The 20218-nt window shown below is 44.2% G+C and overlaps 1 protein-coding gene across 2 annotated transcripts in view; it reads right to left on the reverse strand.

Annotated features, from left to right (window-relative positions):
- Positions 1-20218, reverse strand: part of GCN1 (GCN1 activator of EIF2AK4) — a 324708-nt gene that overhangs the window by 288857 nt on the left and 15633 nt on the right. For both annotated transcript variants that reach the window (XM_033954090.1, XM_033954088.1), the window contains exons 2-3: positions 10037-10139; positions 9305-9368 (exon numbers count right to left, since the gene is read on the reverse strand). In XM_033954090.1, the coding sequence (XP_033809981.1) occupies positions 9305-9368; positions 10037-10139 (167 nt within the window). The remainder of the gene's footprint in view (positions 1-9304; positions 9369-10036; positions 10140-20218) is intronic.

The following is a 20218-nucleotide window of genomic DNA, read 5'->3' on the forward strand; positions in this document are numbered from 1 at the left end:
ACATGCTAAATTACAAAGGGGTTGGGTAGGACAGATTTGTTCTGCATCTTCCCCTAATAAACATGCAGGAGTGGCGCTGTTGGTGCGCAGAGGGTTTCAGGGGAGGGTGGAACAAATACATGCTGACCCCATGGGAAGATCCTTACTTTGTAGGGTGACCACATCAGATCAGATACTTAACCTACTTATTGTATATGGACCTAATCAATATGACCATAAATTTTTCCAGGGCCTGGTTAAACTGGGCCAACGAGACCCAACAAACTCATTGCTGATACTGGGGGATTTCAATCAGGTCATGGACTCAGACCAGGACCGTACTGGACCAGGCATGGGTCACTCCTCAGCACCACACAAAGGACTACCTTATTTGTGTGACGCTCTGGACTTGGTAGACCCTTGGAGATTACTGCACCCACGAGAGAGAGACTACACACACCAGTCACGGGCTCACCACTCTTTCTCCAGAATAGATTACATCTTAGCATCCACATCTCTATTTTCCCATATTGAGACCTCTGAAATTGGTCCTCTTTCTATATCAGACCACTGTCCGATATGGATGGATTTACTGACTGGGACATCTCAGATTTTGGGGGGGTGGCGTTTCCCTTCTTATTTAATTGATAATCAAGAGTTCAAAACATATTTAGCGGGGAAGTGGGAAGATTATCTTCGCTTTAATGCTCAACATAGGGACACACCCCTTCTGTTCTGGGAGGCGGCAAAGTCCGTCCTAAGGGGAGATATCATATCCTATGTAGTGGCTTACAGAAAACGATTGGCACAGGGCATCATCCACCTAGAGCGGCAATGTTTACTTCTAAAAAAACAACACATAGCACATCCGACGCCACGCTCCAATGAGCAATTGACGTCAGCACAGATTGCTCTTAACGCCTTGATTCATGACCGCACAAAAAAATATCTATATTTTACACAACACAAATATTATAGATACGGGAACAAACCAGGCAGATTACTTGCCTCTCTCACGAAATTGAGAAGGTCAGATCGGTATATTCCCTGTTTGCATATGCCGGATGGTACAAAGTTGACAAAAACAGGGGACATATCGGATAGGTTTTTCCGTTATTATAAAAGATTTTATTCATCGGTAGAAGATGAGGGGGGACCTGACGCAGTTGATTTCCTGGAGGATGCGGGGATGCCCAAATTGACCGCCCCTATGCGCACCTCATTAAATAGACCAATCCAGGGGAAGGAAATACAGTCAGCAATAAAACAACTAAGGAACAGAACTTCCCCGGGCCCTGATGGGTTCACTCCGGAATTTTATAAGCTTTTATTATCACAGTTGTGTGGACCCTTGGAGGCGTACTATCATGCGGCAGATGAGGGGGGAGCATTTCCGGAGGGAGCCAATCATGCATACATTACTTTAATACCAAAACCAGGGAAACGAGAGACAGATGTAGAATCATACAGACCAATTTCACTACTTAATGTAGATATTAAAATATTGGACAAGGTACTGGCCAATAGGCTGGCAACACTGCTTCCTCAATTGATTGTCCCGGAGCAGGTAGGCTTTGTTAAACAGCGTCATTCGGTCTTAAACGTTCGAAGATTATTGACGGCCGTACATAGAACACAAATAACACGACAAGATGGGATATTGGTAAGCCTAGATGCGGCTAAAGCCTTTGATAAGGTCAACTGGAAATACCTATTTTCAGTGCTATCCTATATGGGCATTACTGGTTGGTTCTCTGACATGATCCGGTTATTGTATACGTCACCTACTGCTAGCATTTTGGTAAATGGGACACGGACTCCTTCATTCCAGATAACACGGGGCACGAGGCAGGGTAGTCCTCTCTCCCCATTGTTGTTCTTGCTATATCTGGATCCTTTTCTGCGAACGCTGCAGAAGGATGATGGGTTGGTGGGCCTCCCTGAGGGGGAATCTCAATTGCGTGTGCTGGCGTATGCCGATGACATGCTACTGACATTAGCTGACCCTCAGACCTCTCTGACCAGAGCTTTAGCTATATTGGATGAATTTAGCCTATATTCTGGAATGGTTCTAAATTTTCAGAAATCCCTGGTACTTCCTCTGTCTCGAGATATCCCTACTAGATGGAGAGGAGCCTTTCCATTAAAATGGGCATCCACTTCATTGTCATATTTAGGAATACTAATCCCTATAGATATTTCTAGTTTATATTCATTGAACGTCCTACCGCTTCTTACTACTACCAGACAGAAATTGTCAATTTGGAAAGACTTTCCTATATCATTAATGGGTAAAATTGCTTTATATAATATGGTGATTTTGCCTCAGTGGCTATACATTTTTCAAATGCTCCCAATTATGTTGTCATCCAAACATGAGAAAGAAGTTGGGAAATGTTTAACTTCATATCTGTGGAATGGTAAAAAGGCTAGGATTTCCCTGTCCATTTTGATGCTTCCTAAGGAACAGGGAGGACTGGGACTTCATAGCCTCCGATTGTTTTCTCAGGCGTGCCAAATGAGGCACCTGAGTGATTGGTTCCGGGGGACTAGCCATTTTTCGGCTACTTCTTCTGAGCAAACACTCTGCTACCCATATCACTTCAGCTACTTAATGCATACCTTACATCTTCCAAGGACCCCACCACCAGTTGGAAATATTTTATTTCAACCGCTGCGACAGGTGTGGAAGAGGTTATGTAGACAGTTAAAGATAAATCCACTAGCCACTGCTTACCTGCCTTTCATAGATAATAACGACTTTTCCCCTGGGACGTCTAGATTTCCGACATCGGTGTGGAGAACATCTAAGCTACATTATGTTTCACAGGTGGTAACAGCACAGGGAACGGTGCCACCCTTTACTGTGATGCAGACTGAATACAACTGGAATCCTAGAGACTGGTTGGCATATGCTCAGATGACATCTTATATTCGATCTCTACCATCGGCAGGACTCACAAATCATAGTCAGGAAGCTATTTCGGAAGCGCTATGCCTGACAGCCCAGACCCAAATTCCATTGAAATTCCATCTACGTTTTTTACGAGACAGTTTGGAGCCCATTTCTTATGACAATTATGCTGCCCGCTGGTCAGGGGATATACCATGTGAGGTGACTGGACTGCACATTCAACAGGGTCTTAAAGCAATCTATAAAGTAACACGTCAAGTGACCCTAATTGAATTGAATTATAAATTCTATTTACGTCTATACAGATCACCAGCCTACTTATATCGTGCACAAATTAGTGCTACTGACACGTGTACTAAATGTGCTCAACCAGGAGCATCATTGGGTCACCAATTTTGGACATGCCCTTTGGTACAGGGCTTTTGGATACAGTTGCAACAGCATATCACCTCTATGTGGCATCATGGATATGTTACTTGTCCGGAATTGTTATTTACCATGGACTCAATCCCACGGGTGTCCCCGAAAGGATTTCGAGATTTTATGGCCCGGACAATCCTCTTGGGAAAGAAAACAATATTACATTGTTGGATTACGTCGGATCCGCCGACAGTGTCACTTTGGAGAATACTGATGCTTCGTCAAGCGTCAATGGAAAGATTATCTTTGGCATCACTGGACACTCCTACAGGACGTACATTTTGTTCCGTTTGGGAACCCTTTTGGCTGACATTAACTCATAAAGCGCGAAGTAACTTATTGAACCCGTAATAACTTGATAGATAGAGGAAGGAATCTTGTTACCTAAGTATGTTGGGGGGGTGGGGGGATAGGGATAGGGAGGAAGGGGAGGGGGGATGATTCGAGTTTGAAAAGATGTATACTGTTCTTTCTGTTATATTATAAAATTCAATAAACATATTTAAACATAAAGAAATACTGTTAGAATTTGAATAGGAGAAGGTCCTTCAGAAACGTCCCCACAGCTCGCCAGCTACGCCAGCTCAACCAAAGGCCGCTCTTCTTGTAATCTCCCCTATCAAAAACACAAGATCCCGTAGAAAAAAAAACACACTCTTCACGCGAATCCCGAAAGAACAACAGACAGACAGGATGGGGACAGTGCCAGTCAGGAGAGACTTAAAGAAAGAAAATTAGCAGGTAAGAACCTAATTTCTCCTTCTTCAGCGTCTCTCCAGACCAGCACAGCTCACTGATGGGACGTACCAAAGCAGTACCTATAGTGGGTGGGACCTTGAAGGGACACCACAAGAACACGCTCACCGAACATGACACCCGATACGTCTAAACGTCCACACGGTAGTGTCACACAAAAGAATGGAGAGAAAACCAAACCGCATCTTTACAGATATCCACTGGAGGCACAAGAGAAGACTCAGCCCAAGAAGCTGCCTGACCCCAAGTGGAATGAGCCTTGAGAAATTCTGGAACAGGCTTCTTCTGAAGTAGGTATGTCGAAGCGATAGTCTCCTTGATCCAACGTGCAATGGTAGCCTTGGAAGCACTGTCCCCCTTATGAGAACCTGCTAAGAGGACAAAAGATGATCTGATTTCCAAAACTCCTGGGTCCGCTGAATATAAGAGCGAAGGACTCGACAGACATCCAACTTGTACAACTGCCTCTGCTCCAAAGAGCCCTCCCAACTACCCAAAAGTGGGAGGACCACAAACTGATTGATATGAAAGGTGAAACCACCTTTGGCAGAAAGGAAGGAAAAGGCCGCAGCAAAACGCACTCCCTAGAAAATTCTAGGAAGGGAAACCTATAAAAGAAAGCCTGCAGCTCGGAAACGCATCACGCAGAAGTAATGGTCATCTTAAGAGTAAGGTCCTTCAACGATCAAGAACCTATGGGCTCAAAGGGAGGGCGCATGAGCATGGACAGAACCAGATTGAGATCCCAAGCCGGAACACAAGGCTACACTGGAGATCAAAGCAATTTGGCCACCCAAAAAACAAATCATGTCCGTCAGAAAGTGTTAAACACCTACCCTGCAGCAAACCATGAAACGCAGACAAAGCCACAAGCTGACCCCTTAGGGAAGACCAGGCCAGGCCTCTGTCCAGGCCATCCCACATGAACTTCAAGATGTGAAGCAAAGAGGTGCGAACGGAAACCACTCAACTCACGGCACACCACGCTTCAAAGATACACCAAATGCGCATATAAGCCCGAGAAGTAGAAAGTCTCCAGGACCCCAAGAGAGTGGAGATCACTTTATCTGAATATCCTTTCTTACCTAGGCATTCCCTTTCAAGAGCCAAACCGTAAGACAAAAGGGACCCAGATCAAACATTGGAATGGGGCCCTGAGTCAGAAGGTCAGGCGAGAGCGGCAGAGGAAGAGGATATGCCACAAGATAACAAACCAGATCTGCATACCTTGGGCGCCTGAGTCAGTCCATCACGCAGCTGGGTGCCGAGCAATGTGAAGAGGGACTCTGCACACTATTTGCCATGGAGGAAATGCTAACAGGAGGCCCACCACCAGCCAAGGATGCACCAGAGCATTCAGCCCCTCGGCCTGAACATCCTGAAGCTGAGGAGGATCCACAGCCTCACTCTCTAGCATGCGCAGTCGAGAGAGACAGGCACATGAAACAAAGGATGCCACCGAAGCAGCTTTTATGCCTAAAGTAGCAACATCAAAAGGTCTCCAGAGGACCACATCCACACGGCGGTCCTGCACATCTTTAAGAACCACACCACCTTCACTAGGTAGATAGGTGCACTTAGTCACCTGCACTTCACTGGGTAGAGAGGTGTGCTTAGTCACCTGCGCCACCAATGAATCTATCCTAGGCTGACCCAGAAGCTTTTGGCACTGTGCCAGAGGATACAAGCAAGACATGGCTCTCGCTATCTTAAGAGCGCCTTCTGGAGAATCAAATTGTTCTGAAATTAGAATGCTCATATCAGGGTGCCAGGGAAAGGTGGAAGACAGCGAGTGCACACCACAAAGCCAGGAAAAAGTTGTGGATGGAGACGGCTGAGTGACTAAATTCAACGCCTGCAAAGACTCCAAAATAAGATCTGGTAAAGCCACAGACTTAAATAAATGCAGAACCCCAGGTTCCAAAACCCAAGAGGAATCCGCAGATCCAGCACACAGCCCCTGATATCCCATCCCAGGAATCAATGCGCCTGTTAATAAGGAGTCAGTAAGCTGGTCATCATCATCAGGATCACCCAGATCAGGCAGTGCAAGAACAGCGGCTGACCGAGATGAGGACATGTCCATAGAAGCTACGCATCTGCGCAATAGAAGAGATGCATCTGAGGTGGAGCGGGACTACACAGGGGAAGAACGCCAGCTTTGAAACTCATTCAACAGATATTTCATAAATTCAGAGAAAGTCTCTGGCTCCTAGGGCATAGAGTCATCCTTTGATGACTTAACTTTCTTAGGCTGTGGAGGGTCTACAGCAAGGTGCACAGGATTAACAGCCATACAAAACCCCAAAAATAAAGAAGGCCGCCTAACCAGGCTAGCCAAGCATTTGGTCAACTGCTTCAACATGGGAGAGGCTATGCTGGACGCTGCCACCTCTCCCGGGCGTGCCATGCAGCACGTGGCATAAGGACACTCTTGAGGTGCCAAATTTGCACAATCCTAGCAAGAATTCACATCAGGAGAGCCCACGGACTCCATCCCAATAGTTTTGAGGCAAAAGCTGCAGTTTTGGAGAAGCAGGGAGATTTTCAAATAAAGATTGTTAAAAATCCAAGATGGCTGCCATTAAGCAAATCACATAAAAAGCACAATATTTTTTACATTAATTACAAAAATGGCAATTTTAGGATTTTTCAGGTAGGGGGGAACTCAGGAAGACATGCAGAAACCCTCAAAACTTAGTATTTCAAACCTTTCCCAATTCACCTCACAGCCTTTACTCACTGTGACCTTTACTGAAAATGTCCTGCAGCCTGCCTCAGATCTTTTTCAGTACCTGGAATCAGAAAATCGCTGCCTCATGTTGAAAATGCTTCTACAACACTGATCTTCGGGCTGCCAGTCAGATCCTATGCCTGACTGTACCTCCATCCCTACAGACCAACGGACGTGCTCAGGGATGGGCAGAAGTGAGAAGTCGCAGCCAACATCCTGCAAGACACCGCCGAGTCTCCAACAGATGCCAAACAGCCTGCGCTTAAACCTTCATTTGGCAGAAGGAGAAAGAGGGAGACGGCCCTGAGCTCCTGTGAAGTAAATGCAGGCTGTCTTACAGGTACCACCAGGGATTGGTCTGTCAACTGTCCAAGTCTGTGTGATCTTAATGCAGGTAGAGCTGAATTGTCAAAGGTACATTAGATTGATTTAAGCCCACTGGGACAGATAGGAAAAAATGCTCCAGTACCTGAATAAATTCATATAAACCATTCTGAGCTCCCTTGGGTGAACGGTATAGAAATTGAATAAATAATCGCTCCGAGCACCAGAAACTCCAAAAAATGGACAAAATACACACCACATAAAATAACAAATTGTGGTGAGCAGAACACACACACTCCTGCTGGCACACATGTAGAAGGGAAAATCTGTAGGTGGAGCTAAGGAGCCCAGGTGAAGTACAACAGAGGTACAAAGAAAAAATCCAGAGTGGATTCCTTCTGCAGATGGCACACTACCATGGGGACACTACCCATCTGTCTAGAACGTCTCACCTATTACTCAGCATTTGGTGCACTCAGTCAGGACCTCAATTTGTCACTGAGAGAAAAAGCATTACTCTACTCCACTGCCTGAACGAGATCGAAGAACTGTAGAACTGCAATCCAAGCCTATACGCTGTTCCCAGCACACTTAAGTTTCCAATTAAACACATCGGTTGCTCATCCAAACTCCCATGAGCTGCTACCCTCCCCCACTCCAATAGCAGTCACTACTTACTGGTTTAATCCTCTTCCGTCTGCAATTCCTCCCATCCTACGTCAGTATCTCTTGCTGAAATATAATTTTAATAGGTTTCATTTTCTTTGGTTCTATGGAGGGAGGGGAATGAATTGGGGAAGGGAGGCAGAGGGACCCTAACTCCTCCAAGCATCCCTATTTGTGCTTTCACTAGACTCTGGATTCCTCCCTGTTTTCTACACTCAACCAGTCACCTGTTCTTCAACTGAGCCAGGAGCCAGCCACTCCAGAGCAAATCTGAATCACTGTACAGTATACCCATCATCATCTGCCGGAGAAAGAGAAATATAGTTGAGTGATGCTACAGCAGAGTGGCCTTTATAAGGCAGAGCTCACAAGAATGGTCTCTGTCTCATTCTTCTGGTTCATGGGCATGACCCATTAGTTTTGGACTGGTCTGGTAAGGATGATAGGAAACTAAATTTAATACTTATATGCCACCCACTCCAGCTTCTAGGACCATTCATAGTCCTCAAAAAAAAAAAAAAAGCATCAAACCACAGCAATGCATCTTTACAGTATAAGTATCAATTAGAAGAGGTAGCATAAAAACTCACACCAAAATTTAAGACAGACTTCATTAGAATATCATCAAGTGAAAACTCAAAAAGATAAGTCACTCATTCAACCCATCTCCCTCCACAATACTATATGAACCCCAACCAGCAAACTCCCCCGAGGAGCAGGAAGAAGGAGAAGCAGAGATGAAGGGGCTGCCAGCATCTCTGCAGAGGTAAGAAGAGGTACCAACAGAAAACGATGTGGACCAGGAAGGCAGCTGCGGACTGCAGACTGAGGCAAAGAGAGAGGAAGAGAAAGAGAGAGATGTGGTGGGATGTTCTCTGGAGAGTAAAACTCCTGACGTGGAGAAGAGGGAGAATGGATTTCCGGAGAGGGGAGGAGATGCAAGGCAAAGGGAAGAGAGAAGGGAGCCAGAAGATGGTGCCCATAGAGATAAGGGAGACCGAAGAAGATGGTGCCCACGCAACAGAAGGGAAGAGAAGTTGATTACAAAAATAAAATCACCAGATTTTATTTTTATTATGGTTGCATAGCTTTTTTCATATTTGTACAATTTGTTTTCTAACAAATCCACCCCAGAGATGTCTTCAGTTAGAAGTTCTTTCAAGCCTCTTACATTAGGGTTATGCAGTTAATCACGTGATTAAAAAATTTAATCAATGAACAGCCCTAATTTATACCTTCATGACAACAGTAATGATGATTTCACCTATTTTCAATCTTTATTGAAAACATTAGCCTTAACTTTCATAAAATCAAACATCTTGGAACAGGACTTCCAATAAGGCTAAGTTATATAGATTTGCAGTTGCTATTTAACAAAGTATGTATCGGTCTACAGCAGATTCCCTAGGAACCACATATGAACAACTCTCATAAGTGAATAAACAAAAGCAAGCCAGGGCCCCATCATCTCAAGTACAGGTTTGTATTGCCGCTACATCCTGGTCACTCACCTATATCGATGCAGAGTCAGGCAAAATAATTTACAAAGACCCTTAATAGCAATCTCAGGTATATCTGAAAAAAATAAAAAAGAGATAGCAAACATTAGTCAATCAATCAGATCTCAGGAATATATCTGGAAATCAAAGAGCAAACATTAGTCAATCAATTCCGATCTTGGGTATATCTGAAAATCATTCAGCTTTGTCTGCCCTGCCACTTCGGGAAGGAGTAGGATGGAGCATTGGTGAGAGAAGTAGCAGCTATGAACTCCCACGAATGCAACCACCACTAGAATGAATGCTTGGACGGTGAGAACCAAAGAAAGAGTGGGGAAGGGACAGTACACATCAACCGAAGGAACAAATGTAATTTTATTGTAAACAAAAATAACTTAAAAACATATCATATATGTATGTAAAGCCAAGCCTTATGTAAAGTCCAAGTCTTGTTGATTTAATGGACCCAACACGGTCTGTGTTTTGGCTTCTGTAGAAGCCTTCCTCAGGTCGGCCCAGTGCGTGGCACTCAATAAGAGACTCTTCAAAAGACAAGGCTTAAAGGCTGGAAAAATAGGGTCAAAAAGATCATATAGTCAAAAACGCACTGAAAATCTGCACGCAGCGTTTTAGTTTTAAAGAAACATTTTGTGGTACCTATTTTTTATGCATCTTTGAGATGCTTAACCATTTGCCTAGAATACAGAAAGAGTATTTTCCTTACAAGGTAACAAATATTTGTACCTTTGGCAGCAACACACTTTTGCAGTTCACCGAGGACTTCTTTCCTCTCCTTGACACTGGCTGTGGTCACCTTTACTGCAAACCTCTTCAGCGTTTCCTGAATCTTTAGTACCCAGAAAGACAACAAGGACAAGTTAAAAAGGACCTCTCTCTTCATTCACTAGCAACTTTTCCTTCCTTCCTTTTTCTACTAAGGATTTCTAAGGATCTTTGCAATTGTCAGAATAGAAATATTTTTAAAACACATATATACTGGATGTCCAAAAATAAGCAACCTCAAAAAAATTACAGGTGGGATCTTTTGCAATACTTTTGCGAGTAGCATTCAAGAAACAAGAATGGTTAGAGATATGAGCTCAACATCCAGGGAAAGCTGGTTCAAAATCCAGTGCTGTTCTTAGTTATCTTGGGCAAAGGTTCCCAACACGCAGTATGTATATCCCATGTCGCTTGCCGCTGTCACTAATTTGTCTCCCTTACTCCGAAACTCTCTTTATTATAACTTGCCTGCACAGCCACCAAAATTAGAACAGTGATTCCATGTGACAGCCTCAGGGCATTTGCTAGACTGGGCCCGCCTCCGATGATGCAACCTCCTCATAGGTGGGCCCAGCCTAACAAACACTCTGAGGCTGCCAACATTGGCAGCTATGCAGGCATGTTATAATAAACAGAGGTGCTGCTAATAATCAGGTGGTTGGGGGGGAAGGGAGAGGAAGAAGTGCTGCTGCTTGAGAGGTGTTCGTGCTGCTCCTAGTTAATGGGGAGAGGAAGGGGGAGGTGCTGCTGGATCTGGGAGTTGGGGGGGGAGATGAGAAGGAGAGGTGCTACTGGACTGGGAGCAGAGGAGGGAGGAGAGATGGTGCTGTACCTGGGTGGTTGAGGGAGATGCTACTGGAGCTGGGAGCTGAAGAGGGTGAAGGAGAGTTGCTGCTGGACCTGGAAGCAGAGAAGGGAGAAGGAAAGATTCTGCTGGACTTAGTGGAAGAGGGAAAAGGCAGTGGAGAAGGGGAGAGGGAGAAAGACTGAATCATGGAAGGGGGAATACTGGATTCAGGGAAGGAGAGAAACAGATTTCAGGGGGAGAACAAGAAATAGAGAGGGAGACATGAAAGTCACAGGGTGGGGGATGTGGGCAGAAAACATAGTAACATAGTAACATAGTAGATGACGGCAGATAAAGACCCGAATGGTCCATCCAGTCTGCCCAATCTGATTCAATTTAAATTATTATTATTTTTTTTTTTCTTCTTAGCTATTTCTGGGCGAGAATCCAAAGCTTTACCCGGTACTGTGCTTGGGTTCCAACTGCCGAAATCTCTGTTAAGACTTACTCCAGCCCATCTACACCCTCCCAGCCATTGAAGCCCTCCCCTGCCCATCCTCCTCCAAACGGCCATGCACAGACACAGACCGTACAAGTCTGCCCAGTAACTGGCCTAGTTCAATCTTTAATATTATTTTCTGATTCTAAATCTTCTGTGTTCATCCCACGCTTCTTTGAACTCAGTCACAGTTTTACTCTCCACCACCTCTCTCGGGAGCGCATTCCAGGCATCCACCACCCTCTCCGTAAAGTAGAATTTCCTAACATTGCCCCTGAATCTACCACCCCTCAACCTCAAATTATGTCCTCTGGTTTTACCATTTTCCTTTCTCTGGAAAAGATTTTGTTCTACGTTAATACCCTTTAAGTATTTGAACGTCTGAATCATATCTCCCCTGTCTCTCCTTTCCTCTAGGGTATACATATTCAGGGCTTCCAGTCTCTCCTCATACGTCTTCTGGCGCAAGCCTCCTATCATTTTCGTCGCCCTCCTCTGGACCGCCTCAAGTCTTCTTACGTCTTTCGCCAGATACGGTCTCCAAAACTGAACACAATACTCCAAGTGGGGCCTCACCAATGACCTGTACAGGGGCATCAACACCTTCTTCCTTCTACTGACTACGCCTCTCTTTATACAGCCCAGAATCCTTCTGGCAGCAGCCACTGCCTTGTCACACTGTTTTTTCGCCTTTAGATCTTCGGACACTATCACCCCAAGGTCCCTCTCCCCGTCCGTGCATATCAGCTTCTCTCCTCCCAGCATATACGGTTCCTTCCTATTATTAATCCCCAAATGCATTACTCTGCATTTCTTTGCATTGAATTTTAGTTGCCAGGCATTAGACCATTCCTCTAACTTTTGCAGATCCTTTTTCATATTTTCCACTCCCTCTTCGGTGTCTACTCTGTTACAAATCTTGGTATCATCTGCAAAAAGGCACACTTTTCCTTCTAACCCTTCAGCAATGTCACTTACATACATATTGAACAGGATTGGCCCCAGCACCGAACCCTGAGGGACTCCACTAGTCACCTTTCCTTCCTTCGAGCGACTTCCATTAACCACCACCCTCTGGCGTCTGTCCGACAGCCAGTTTCTGACCCAGTTCACCACTTTGGGTCCTAACTTCAGCCCTTCAAGTTTGTTCAACAGCCTCTTATGAGGAACTGTATCAAAGGCTTTGCTGAAATCCAAGTAAATTACATCTAGCATATGTCCTCGATCCAGCTCTCTGGTCACCCAATCAAAAAATTCAATCAGGTTCGTTTGGCATGATTTACCTTTTGTAAAGCCATGTTGCCTCGGATCCTGTAACCCATTAGATTCAAGGAAATACACTATCCTTTCTTTCAGCAACACTTCCATTATTTTTCCAACAACTGAAGTGAGGCTCACCGGCCTGTAGTTTCCTGCTTCATCCCTGTGACCACTTTTATGAATAGGGACCACATCCGCTCTCCTCCAATCCCCAGGAATCACTCCCGTCTCCAGAGATTTGTTGAACAAGTCTTTAATAGGACTCGCCAGAACCTCTCTGAGCTCCCTTAGTATCCTGGGATGGATCCCGTCTGGTCCCATCGCTTTGTCCACCTTCAGTTTTTCAAGTTGCTCATAAACACCCTCCTCCGTGAACGGCGCAGAATCTACTCCATTTTCTCGTGTAACTTTGCCAGACAATCTCGGTCCTTCTCCAGGATTTTCTTCTGTGAACACAGAACAGAAGTATTTGTTTAGCACATTTGCTTTCTCCTCATCACTCTCCACATATTTGTTCCCAGCATCTTTCAGCCTAGCAATTCCATTTTTTATCTTCCTCCTTTCACTAATATATCTGAAAAAATTTTTATCTCCCTTTTTTACATTTTTAGCCATTTGTTCTTCCGCCTGTGCCTTCGCCAAACGTATCTCTCTCTTGGCTTCTTTCAGTTTCACCCTGTAGTCCTTTCTGCTCTCCTCTTCTTGGTTTTTTTTATATTTCATGAACGCCAACTCTTTCGCCTTTATTTTCTCAGCCACTAGGTTGGAGAACCATATCGGCTTCCTTTTTCTCTTGTTTTTATTGATTTTCTTTACATAAAGGTCCGTAGCCATTTTTATCGCTCCTTTCAGCTTAGACCACTGTCTTTCCACTTCTCTTATGTCCTCCCATCCTAAAAGCTCTTTCTTCAGGTACTTTCCCATTGCATTAAAGTCCGTACGTTTGAAATCTAGGACTTTAAGTATCGTGCGGCCGCTCTCCACTTTAGCCGTTATATCAAACCAAACCGTTTGATGATCGCTACTACCCAGGTGAGCACCCACTCGAACATTAGAGATACTCTCTCCATTTGTGAGGACCAGATCCAATATCGCTTTTTCCCTTGTGGGTTCCGTCACCATTTGTCTGAGCAGAGCCTCTTGAAAGGCATCCACAATCTCCCTACTTCTTTCCGATTCCGCAGACGGAACATTCCAGTCCGCATCCGGCAGGTTGAAATCTCCCAACAGCAGAACCTCTTCTTTCCTTCCAAACTTTTGGATATCCACAATCAGATCCTTATCAATTTGCTGCGATTGAGTCGGAGGTCTGTAAACTACACCCACGTAGATAGAAGTTCCATCTTCTCTTTTCAGAGCAATCCATATCGCTTCTTCCTCTCCCCAGGTCCCTTGCATTTCGGTCGCTTGGATATTGATCTTTACATAGAGAGCTACTCCTCCTCCTTTATGACCATCTCTGTCCTTCCTAAAAAGATTATATCCCGGTATGTTTGCATCCCATCCATGTGATTCACTGAACCATGTCTCTGTGATAGCAACAATATCTAGATCTGCCTCTAATATCAGGGCTTGCAGATCATGAACTTTGTTGTTTAGACTGCGAGCATTTGTGGTCATCGCTTTCCAGCTATTTTTCAGCGATAATCTCCTTTTTTGTATGGATTTTTGTGTCGTTTCACTTTCCGTTGCAATACTAAGAAAAGAGGTGATGAACAAAAAAGAGATGCTAAGCATCAAGGGGGAATAGGGACAGAGAAAAAAATGGGGAATGCTGGATGGAAAGGGGATGGGGAGTGGGGAGTACGGACACAGAAGTGCAATACTAATCACTAGGCTACAAAAGGACAAAGACAGAGGGTAGATGCTGAACACGATAGATAGGGATGAAGAGGGAAGATGTTCACGGAGAGAGAGATGTTAAATGAACAGGATACCTGCAGAGATAGAAGAAAAAAGAGAGATAAACCAGAAACAATGAGAGCAAAGCAAATGGAAAAAATAAAATACTCAGACGACAAAGGCAGAAAAAAATATTTTATTCTGACACACATTTACCAGCAGGCGGAGATAGAGAAACTGATTAACAGGTGGTCTTATTGGCTGGCACTCCTCCTGTATCTTCAGTATAGCTCCTTGCCCAAGCATCCATAACCATCAATAGGCATAGCATGTAAAAAAAAACAACAACTTATTTTCCATAACAAATCTCAAAAGGCAATAATACAGAATACAACCATCAATAACAACAAACTTCGAAAGCTGCAAAAGAAAAAACCGACAGACAATATCTAGAAAGGGTGGGGCTCTGGATTCATCTGCTGCGTCTGGTAGTGCCAAAACGGTACCACTGGCTACATTTTCTAAAATGTTCATTAAGCCTTGGGTAGGCGAAATGGTATGTGCCAAAACCGAAAGCACTGCTCCAAGAGAGGCAAGCAAACCTAGTGCCGATCTGGAGTCCATAGTGAAAATGTAAATATTCTCCCAGTTTTTCTGCAGAAATGTGTAATCCTGAGAAACTAATTCAGCAGAATGGGATCCAGCCTGCCCAATGCCTCTGTCTTGGGCAACATGCTGTTAAGTGGAACAACGTCCCTTAGTTCCTGAAGAACTACAAGAACTACCCTGAGGACCAGTAACACTTAAAAGGGAAACACAAAACACAGAGACTCCAAGAACGAACCAGAAACCTGAGGAGGATGCAAAGTTGCAAGCATCCTGAAAAATGTTCACAACCCCCTGAACTGACATTATAGCGTCTTCCCCCTCATGAGAAAGCCTGAAGAGTCATTGGAAGAAGTCAAGATCTCCTCAGAATGAAGTGCAGAAGGTCAGGGAATGGCAAGATGAGAACTGTAGGATCTGTAAGAAGAAAGAAATTCTCCTAGGAAAAATCAAGTTTCGCAATGTAAAGAGGAGTATACTGGAACCATGAAAACAGTACTAACTCCATGCAACGTGAGCGAAATACGTATGTCCTTTAAAGTGAATATGTACTAGACACAATCAAGATGCTGCATCTACCGCCCCGTGGAAAACAACAGCATCCTAACAGGTATCAGACAAAGCTCACATCACTAATGAGAGCTTCAGGGATGAGGCTAACAGCCACATAGCGCGTGCTCCCCCACGGGTTTGATAGAATAGGTAACTGGCTCCTGGTTAGAAGGAGCTGTACAGCCCTTCCTGTCTGGTTGGGGGGTCCGTCTAGCATGTGCCATGAGAAAATGGCGACAGGAGAAACCAGTGTGATAAGCATGGAAATCTGAAGTTCACTATACCACTATTAGACACATGCAGCGCAGCACAGAGGCCCAAATAAGGACAGTTACCAACAGACAAAGGCTCATTCTGCAGGGACCCCAAGAAAGACAATGAGATACCCGTGTGAAATACAGGACACTATCTTACTGCTGATCTCACTGTGTCACCCAGTCCGGAGACAAACCGAGACTGGGTGACCTAGCACAGGTCAGAGTCTCTCTGGTAATCCTTTTGAGTGCTAACCCCAGAGTCCGATTAAATTAGCAACTTCCTTCAAGTGAATACAGCAGGAACACAGACACAAACATATAAATCTGCCCAAGCTTGTCCCAAAGCTGGTGAAACACGTACAACTTGTCTGAACCAGAAAGGAGAGAAGCCGCAGCATAACCTGACTAAAGTCAGCTGGAAATAAACTACCGGAACGCTGCAGCTCTCCCGCCATCGCCGGAGACCCAAGCGCGTGCCTGATTCTTGCCGACACGTGGCCGCTGCATCAACGCTCCAGGAAACATAGTCGGATTCAAGCCCTGCAAAATTTACCCTGCCGCGGCCTGCATAGAAAGAAAATCAGTCTCGGGGAATAACTAGAAGAACGGTGCGGTGCTTCCCACAGCGCCGGAAAAAACATGTCCCATCTCATGAGCTATAAACTGGCACCTGCATAATCAGCTGCACATGGCCGCAACAAACACTGACGAAAGAGAGCCTCGGAATAAACAGGACTACTACTGCTGCACTGAAACCCAACGAGGAGAACAAATGGGAGCATGAAATTGCACCGCTACTGCCGCGCTGTAACCAACAAAGAAACCAAGCACGTGCATCAAAGGGCGGGAAAGTCCCGGCTCCCTCAACAGATTTCTATTCATAAAACTGAGCCTCAATAAAATATCCATTCCTTAAACATACGTTGACCGAACCCATAGTACTAAGACTCCCAAACAGAACCTGAAGTTCAAACAACAGTAAAAAAACACATACATTCTCACAAGCTTGTTGTTAGGGCCGGTTGAAGCCAGTAAGAGCTGGTTGTGCAGTGCTAACAGGGCATATTGTAGCAACTGTGGTCTCCCTTTTTTTTTTTTTTTTTTTTAAACAGAGAAGGGAAAGAAGAAAAAATCGAGACCCAGTCAGACCCTCTAGCAACGGAGGGAGGGTGAGGCAGAGACCTGGGGGGCCCAGGTGTAACCCCTAAAGCCAGCACCGTTCAGCCGGACACCCCTGTCTCACTGAAGAGAAACCTCAACAGGAGAATAAAATTGCCATCTCACTGAAGAGAAACCTCAACAGGAGAAACAGAATGGCAGTCTCACTGAAGAGAAACCTCAACAGTTGAAAATAATTTTCCAGTCACAGCCAGAATTCAGGAGCTAGTTGAATAGCGACCATCACCTGCTGGGAGATAGAGCATACTGAAGATACAGAAGGAGTACCAGCCAATAGGACCACCTGTTAATCAGTTTCTCTATCTCCACCTGCTGGTAGATGTGTGCTATCCCATTGGTCTCTGGATTCATCTGCTGCTATTGCTAAGGAAAATGTTGTTAACAGATTGCTTTAAGATGATTAAAATGATTAAAATATCATTACCCAGTGTAATATTCTGGCCTTAATTTAACATAGGCTGACTTACGTCCTGATCCACTTACGACCTAGCAGTCGGAACCAATTGCAGTCGTAAGTCGACAACTAACTTTATAGGTAAAAGTGTCTTGGTTGACTGAAAATCTAAGAAATGGTTCATCATATGAATTTTTCTTTCTTTCTTTCTTTCTTTCTTTTTTTTTTAATAGCCATGTGCTAATTTTCCTATTAGCATGAGATCAGTTTACATGAAGTCAGACCCAGGAGTTTTCAACTTCTCTGTAGCACCAGCAGAAACAAGAGTAACTGTGGAGACAGAAGAACGAATTCCCATGGAATGGGAAGCAGGGAAGAACAAATAGAAAGTAGTAGCCCAGGTTAGAAAAGACAATACTGGAGGAGCAGGCCATGCACAAATATGAAAAAGGGGAGAGCTTGAGAGAATGCTGTAGAATAGTGGTCTCAAACTCAAACCCTTTGCAGGGCCACATTTTGGATTTGTAGGTACTTGGAGGGCTTCAGAAAAAAATAGTTAATGTCTTATTAAAGAAATGACAATTTTGCATGAGGTTTATAAATTTATAAATCTTTCCTTTTGGCTAAGTCTTAATAATAATATTATAATTTATAGCTAAAGAGACATATGATCAAGATACTGTTTTATTTTACTTTTGTGATTATGATAAACATACCGAGGGCCTCAAAATAGTACCTGGCGGGCCACGAGTTTGAGACCACTGCTGCAGAATGAGCAAAGGTGGATGAAACACATATTGGGAGTAGGAGAAGCTACAGGGAGAAGCTGCACGAGAAGAGTGTCACTAGAGAACTGAAAGGAAAGGTTGAGTATAACCACGATGGAAAGGAAGGAAGACAAAGAAGGAGGCATGTCAAAGAATAAAAATGAGGGAAGAACATGATATATCTGTGAGAAAAAGATGTGCAAGGGAGGAAAGGCATTTAGTTTCTATGTGTATAAGAGTTAAAGGGATGGGAGAAGGGATAGACTGGTAAATTTCATGAAACTGGAGGGAATGAGGGAAAAATATATTTTGGAGGGATGTTTTAGAAGGGGGAAGAGTAGAAGCAATGAGGTGACAAGAAAGGATAACTGAAAGGGGGAAAAGTGTTTGGAGAGAGGAGTTTGGGCAAACTGGAGAGAGAAAGTGAAAGCAGAGAGGAAGAGAAATGTAAAAGTGGGGAAGAGTAGCATTAGGGAAGAAGGGAGCAAGTACAAGGAAAAGTAGAAGTGGAAAGAATGGAGTGTGTGGTGTAGTGATTAAAGCTACAGCCTCAGCACCCTGAGGTTTTGGGTTCAAACCCACAATGCTCCTTGTGACCCCGGGCAAAATGTCACCTAATCCCCCCATTGCCCCAGGTATATTAGACAGATTGTAAGCCCAATAGGACAGATAGGGAAAAATGCTTGAGTACCTGAATAAATTCATGTAAACCGTTCTGAGCGCCCTTGGGAAAACAGTATAAAAAACTGAATAAAAAATAAAATGAATGCAAAGGGGAAAGTAATATCTACAACAATCATATGTGATAGAGAAAGAGCTTCTAGAGATAGAAGGTAAGAAGGAAGAAATTATCTGGAAAGATGGTGGAGAGATTGAACAATCAAAACGGGCTAGGAATAATTTAAGCAAAAACCAGAGAGAGCAGTACAGTTTAGAGGGGGTGAAGAACTTTTGTGTACAAACAAGGAAAGGACTGGGGAATGATCATATCTTAAAATGGCCAAACAGGTAGAAAAGGAAATGGTGAAAGCTAAAAGGATGCATAAGGAAAGGATTAGTGATAATGCCTCTGTGTAAGACTCTGGTGAAACGTCATTTAGAATAGTGTAGAATTTTGGAGGCCACTCCTTCAAAGAGGATAAGTCAGTCCACAGAGTGGCTATTAAAATGGTCAATTGTCTTTGTCATAAAGTATACAGGGACAAAGATTTCAACATGTATACTTTGAAAGAAATGCTGGAGAAGGGAAATATAATAGAGAGGTTTTTTTTTTTTTTTTTTTTTTTGTTTGAATCATTTTTATTAAACAGTATTTGAAGAACAACAGTCACAGCAAATGTTTTTCAAAACATACCAGAAATCCAATCCCCACCCACCCAACCAAACCCCCCACCCTCCCACCCACCCCCCCCCCCACCCCGGCAGCAGCGGCGGAATCAAAAACAAAAGGAACTAAGGAATTCAAACAGTCCAAAGTTGAGATTGAACATAAGCAGTAAAAGTCAAACTAAATAGGTACCAGCATTGAAAATATATACGTCCAGGTTTGGACGACAAGTCCAGTATCTCGCGGCGTTCCAACAGCATTTGTTGTAGCATTAAGGCTCTCCATTGGGAGATAGTAGGGGGTTGAGGCGAGAGCCATTGTAATAATATACATTTCCGTCCCAGAAGCACTGTTTTTCGGATAAAGGCTGCACAGCCTGGTATGGGCGGATGAAATCTAATCTGCATAGTAAAAAGAAAACTGGGGTGTAGTCTCCAAGAGCAATTCCAGAGCCGTGCCACCCAAGTCACCACTTGTATCCAAAAAGAAGATATCCTGGGGCAGGACCAGAACATGTGTCCAAACGAGGCCATAGGACAGGCGCATTTACCACAACAATGTCCCACACTAAGTCCCATGGTATGTGTCCTTTTCGGTGTATAGAAGGCTCGTAGGAGGAACTTATAATTCCGATCTCTCTCAACAGCAGAAATGGTAGTGGTCCTACCAGCAC

Source organism: Geotrypetes seraphini, chromosome 8, assembly GCF_902459505.1.
Source record: "Geotrypetes seraphini chromosome 8, aGeoSer1.1, whole genome shotgun sequence".
In the NCBI taxonomy this organism is placed as follows: Eukaryota; Metazoa; Chordata; class Amphibia; order Gymnophiona; family Dermophiidae; genus Geotrypetes; species Geotrypetes seraphini.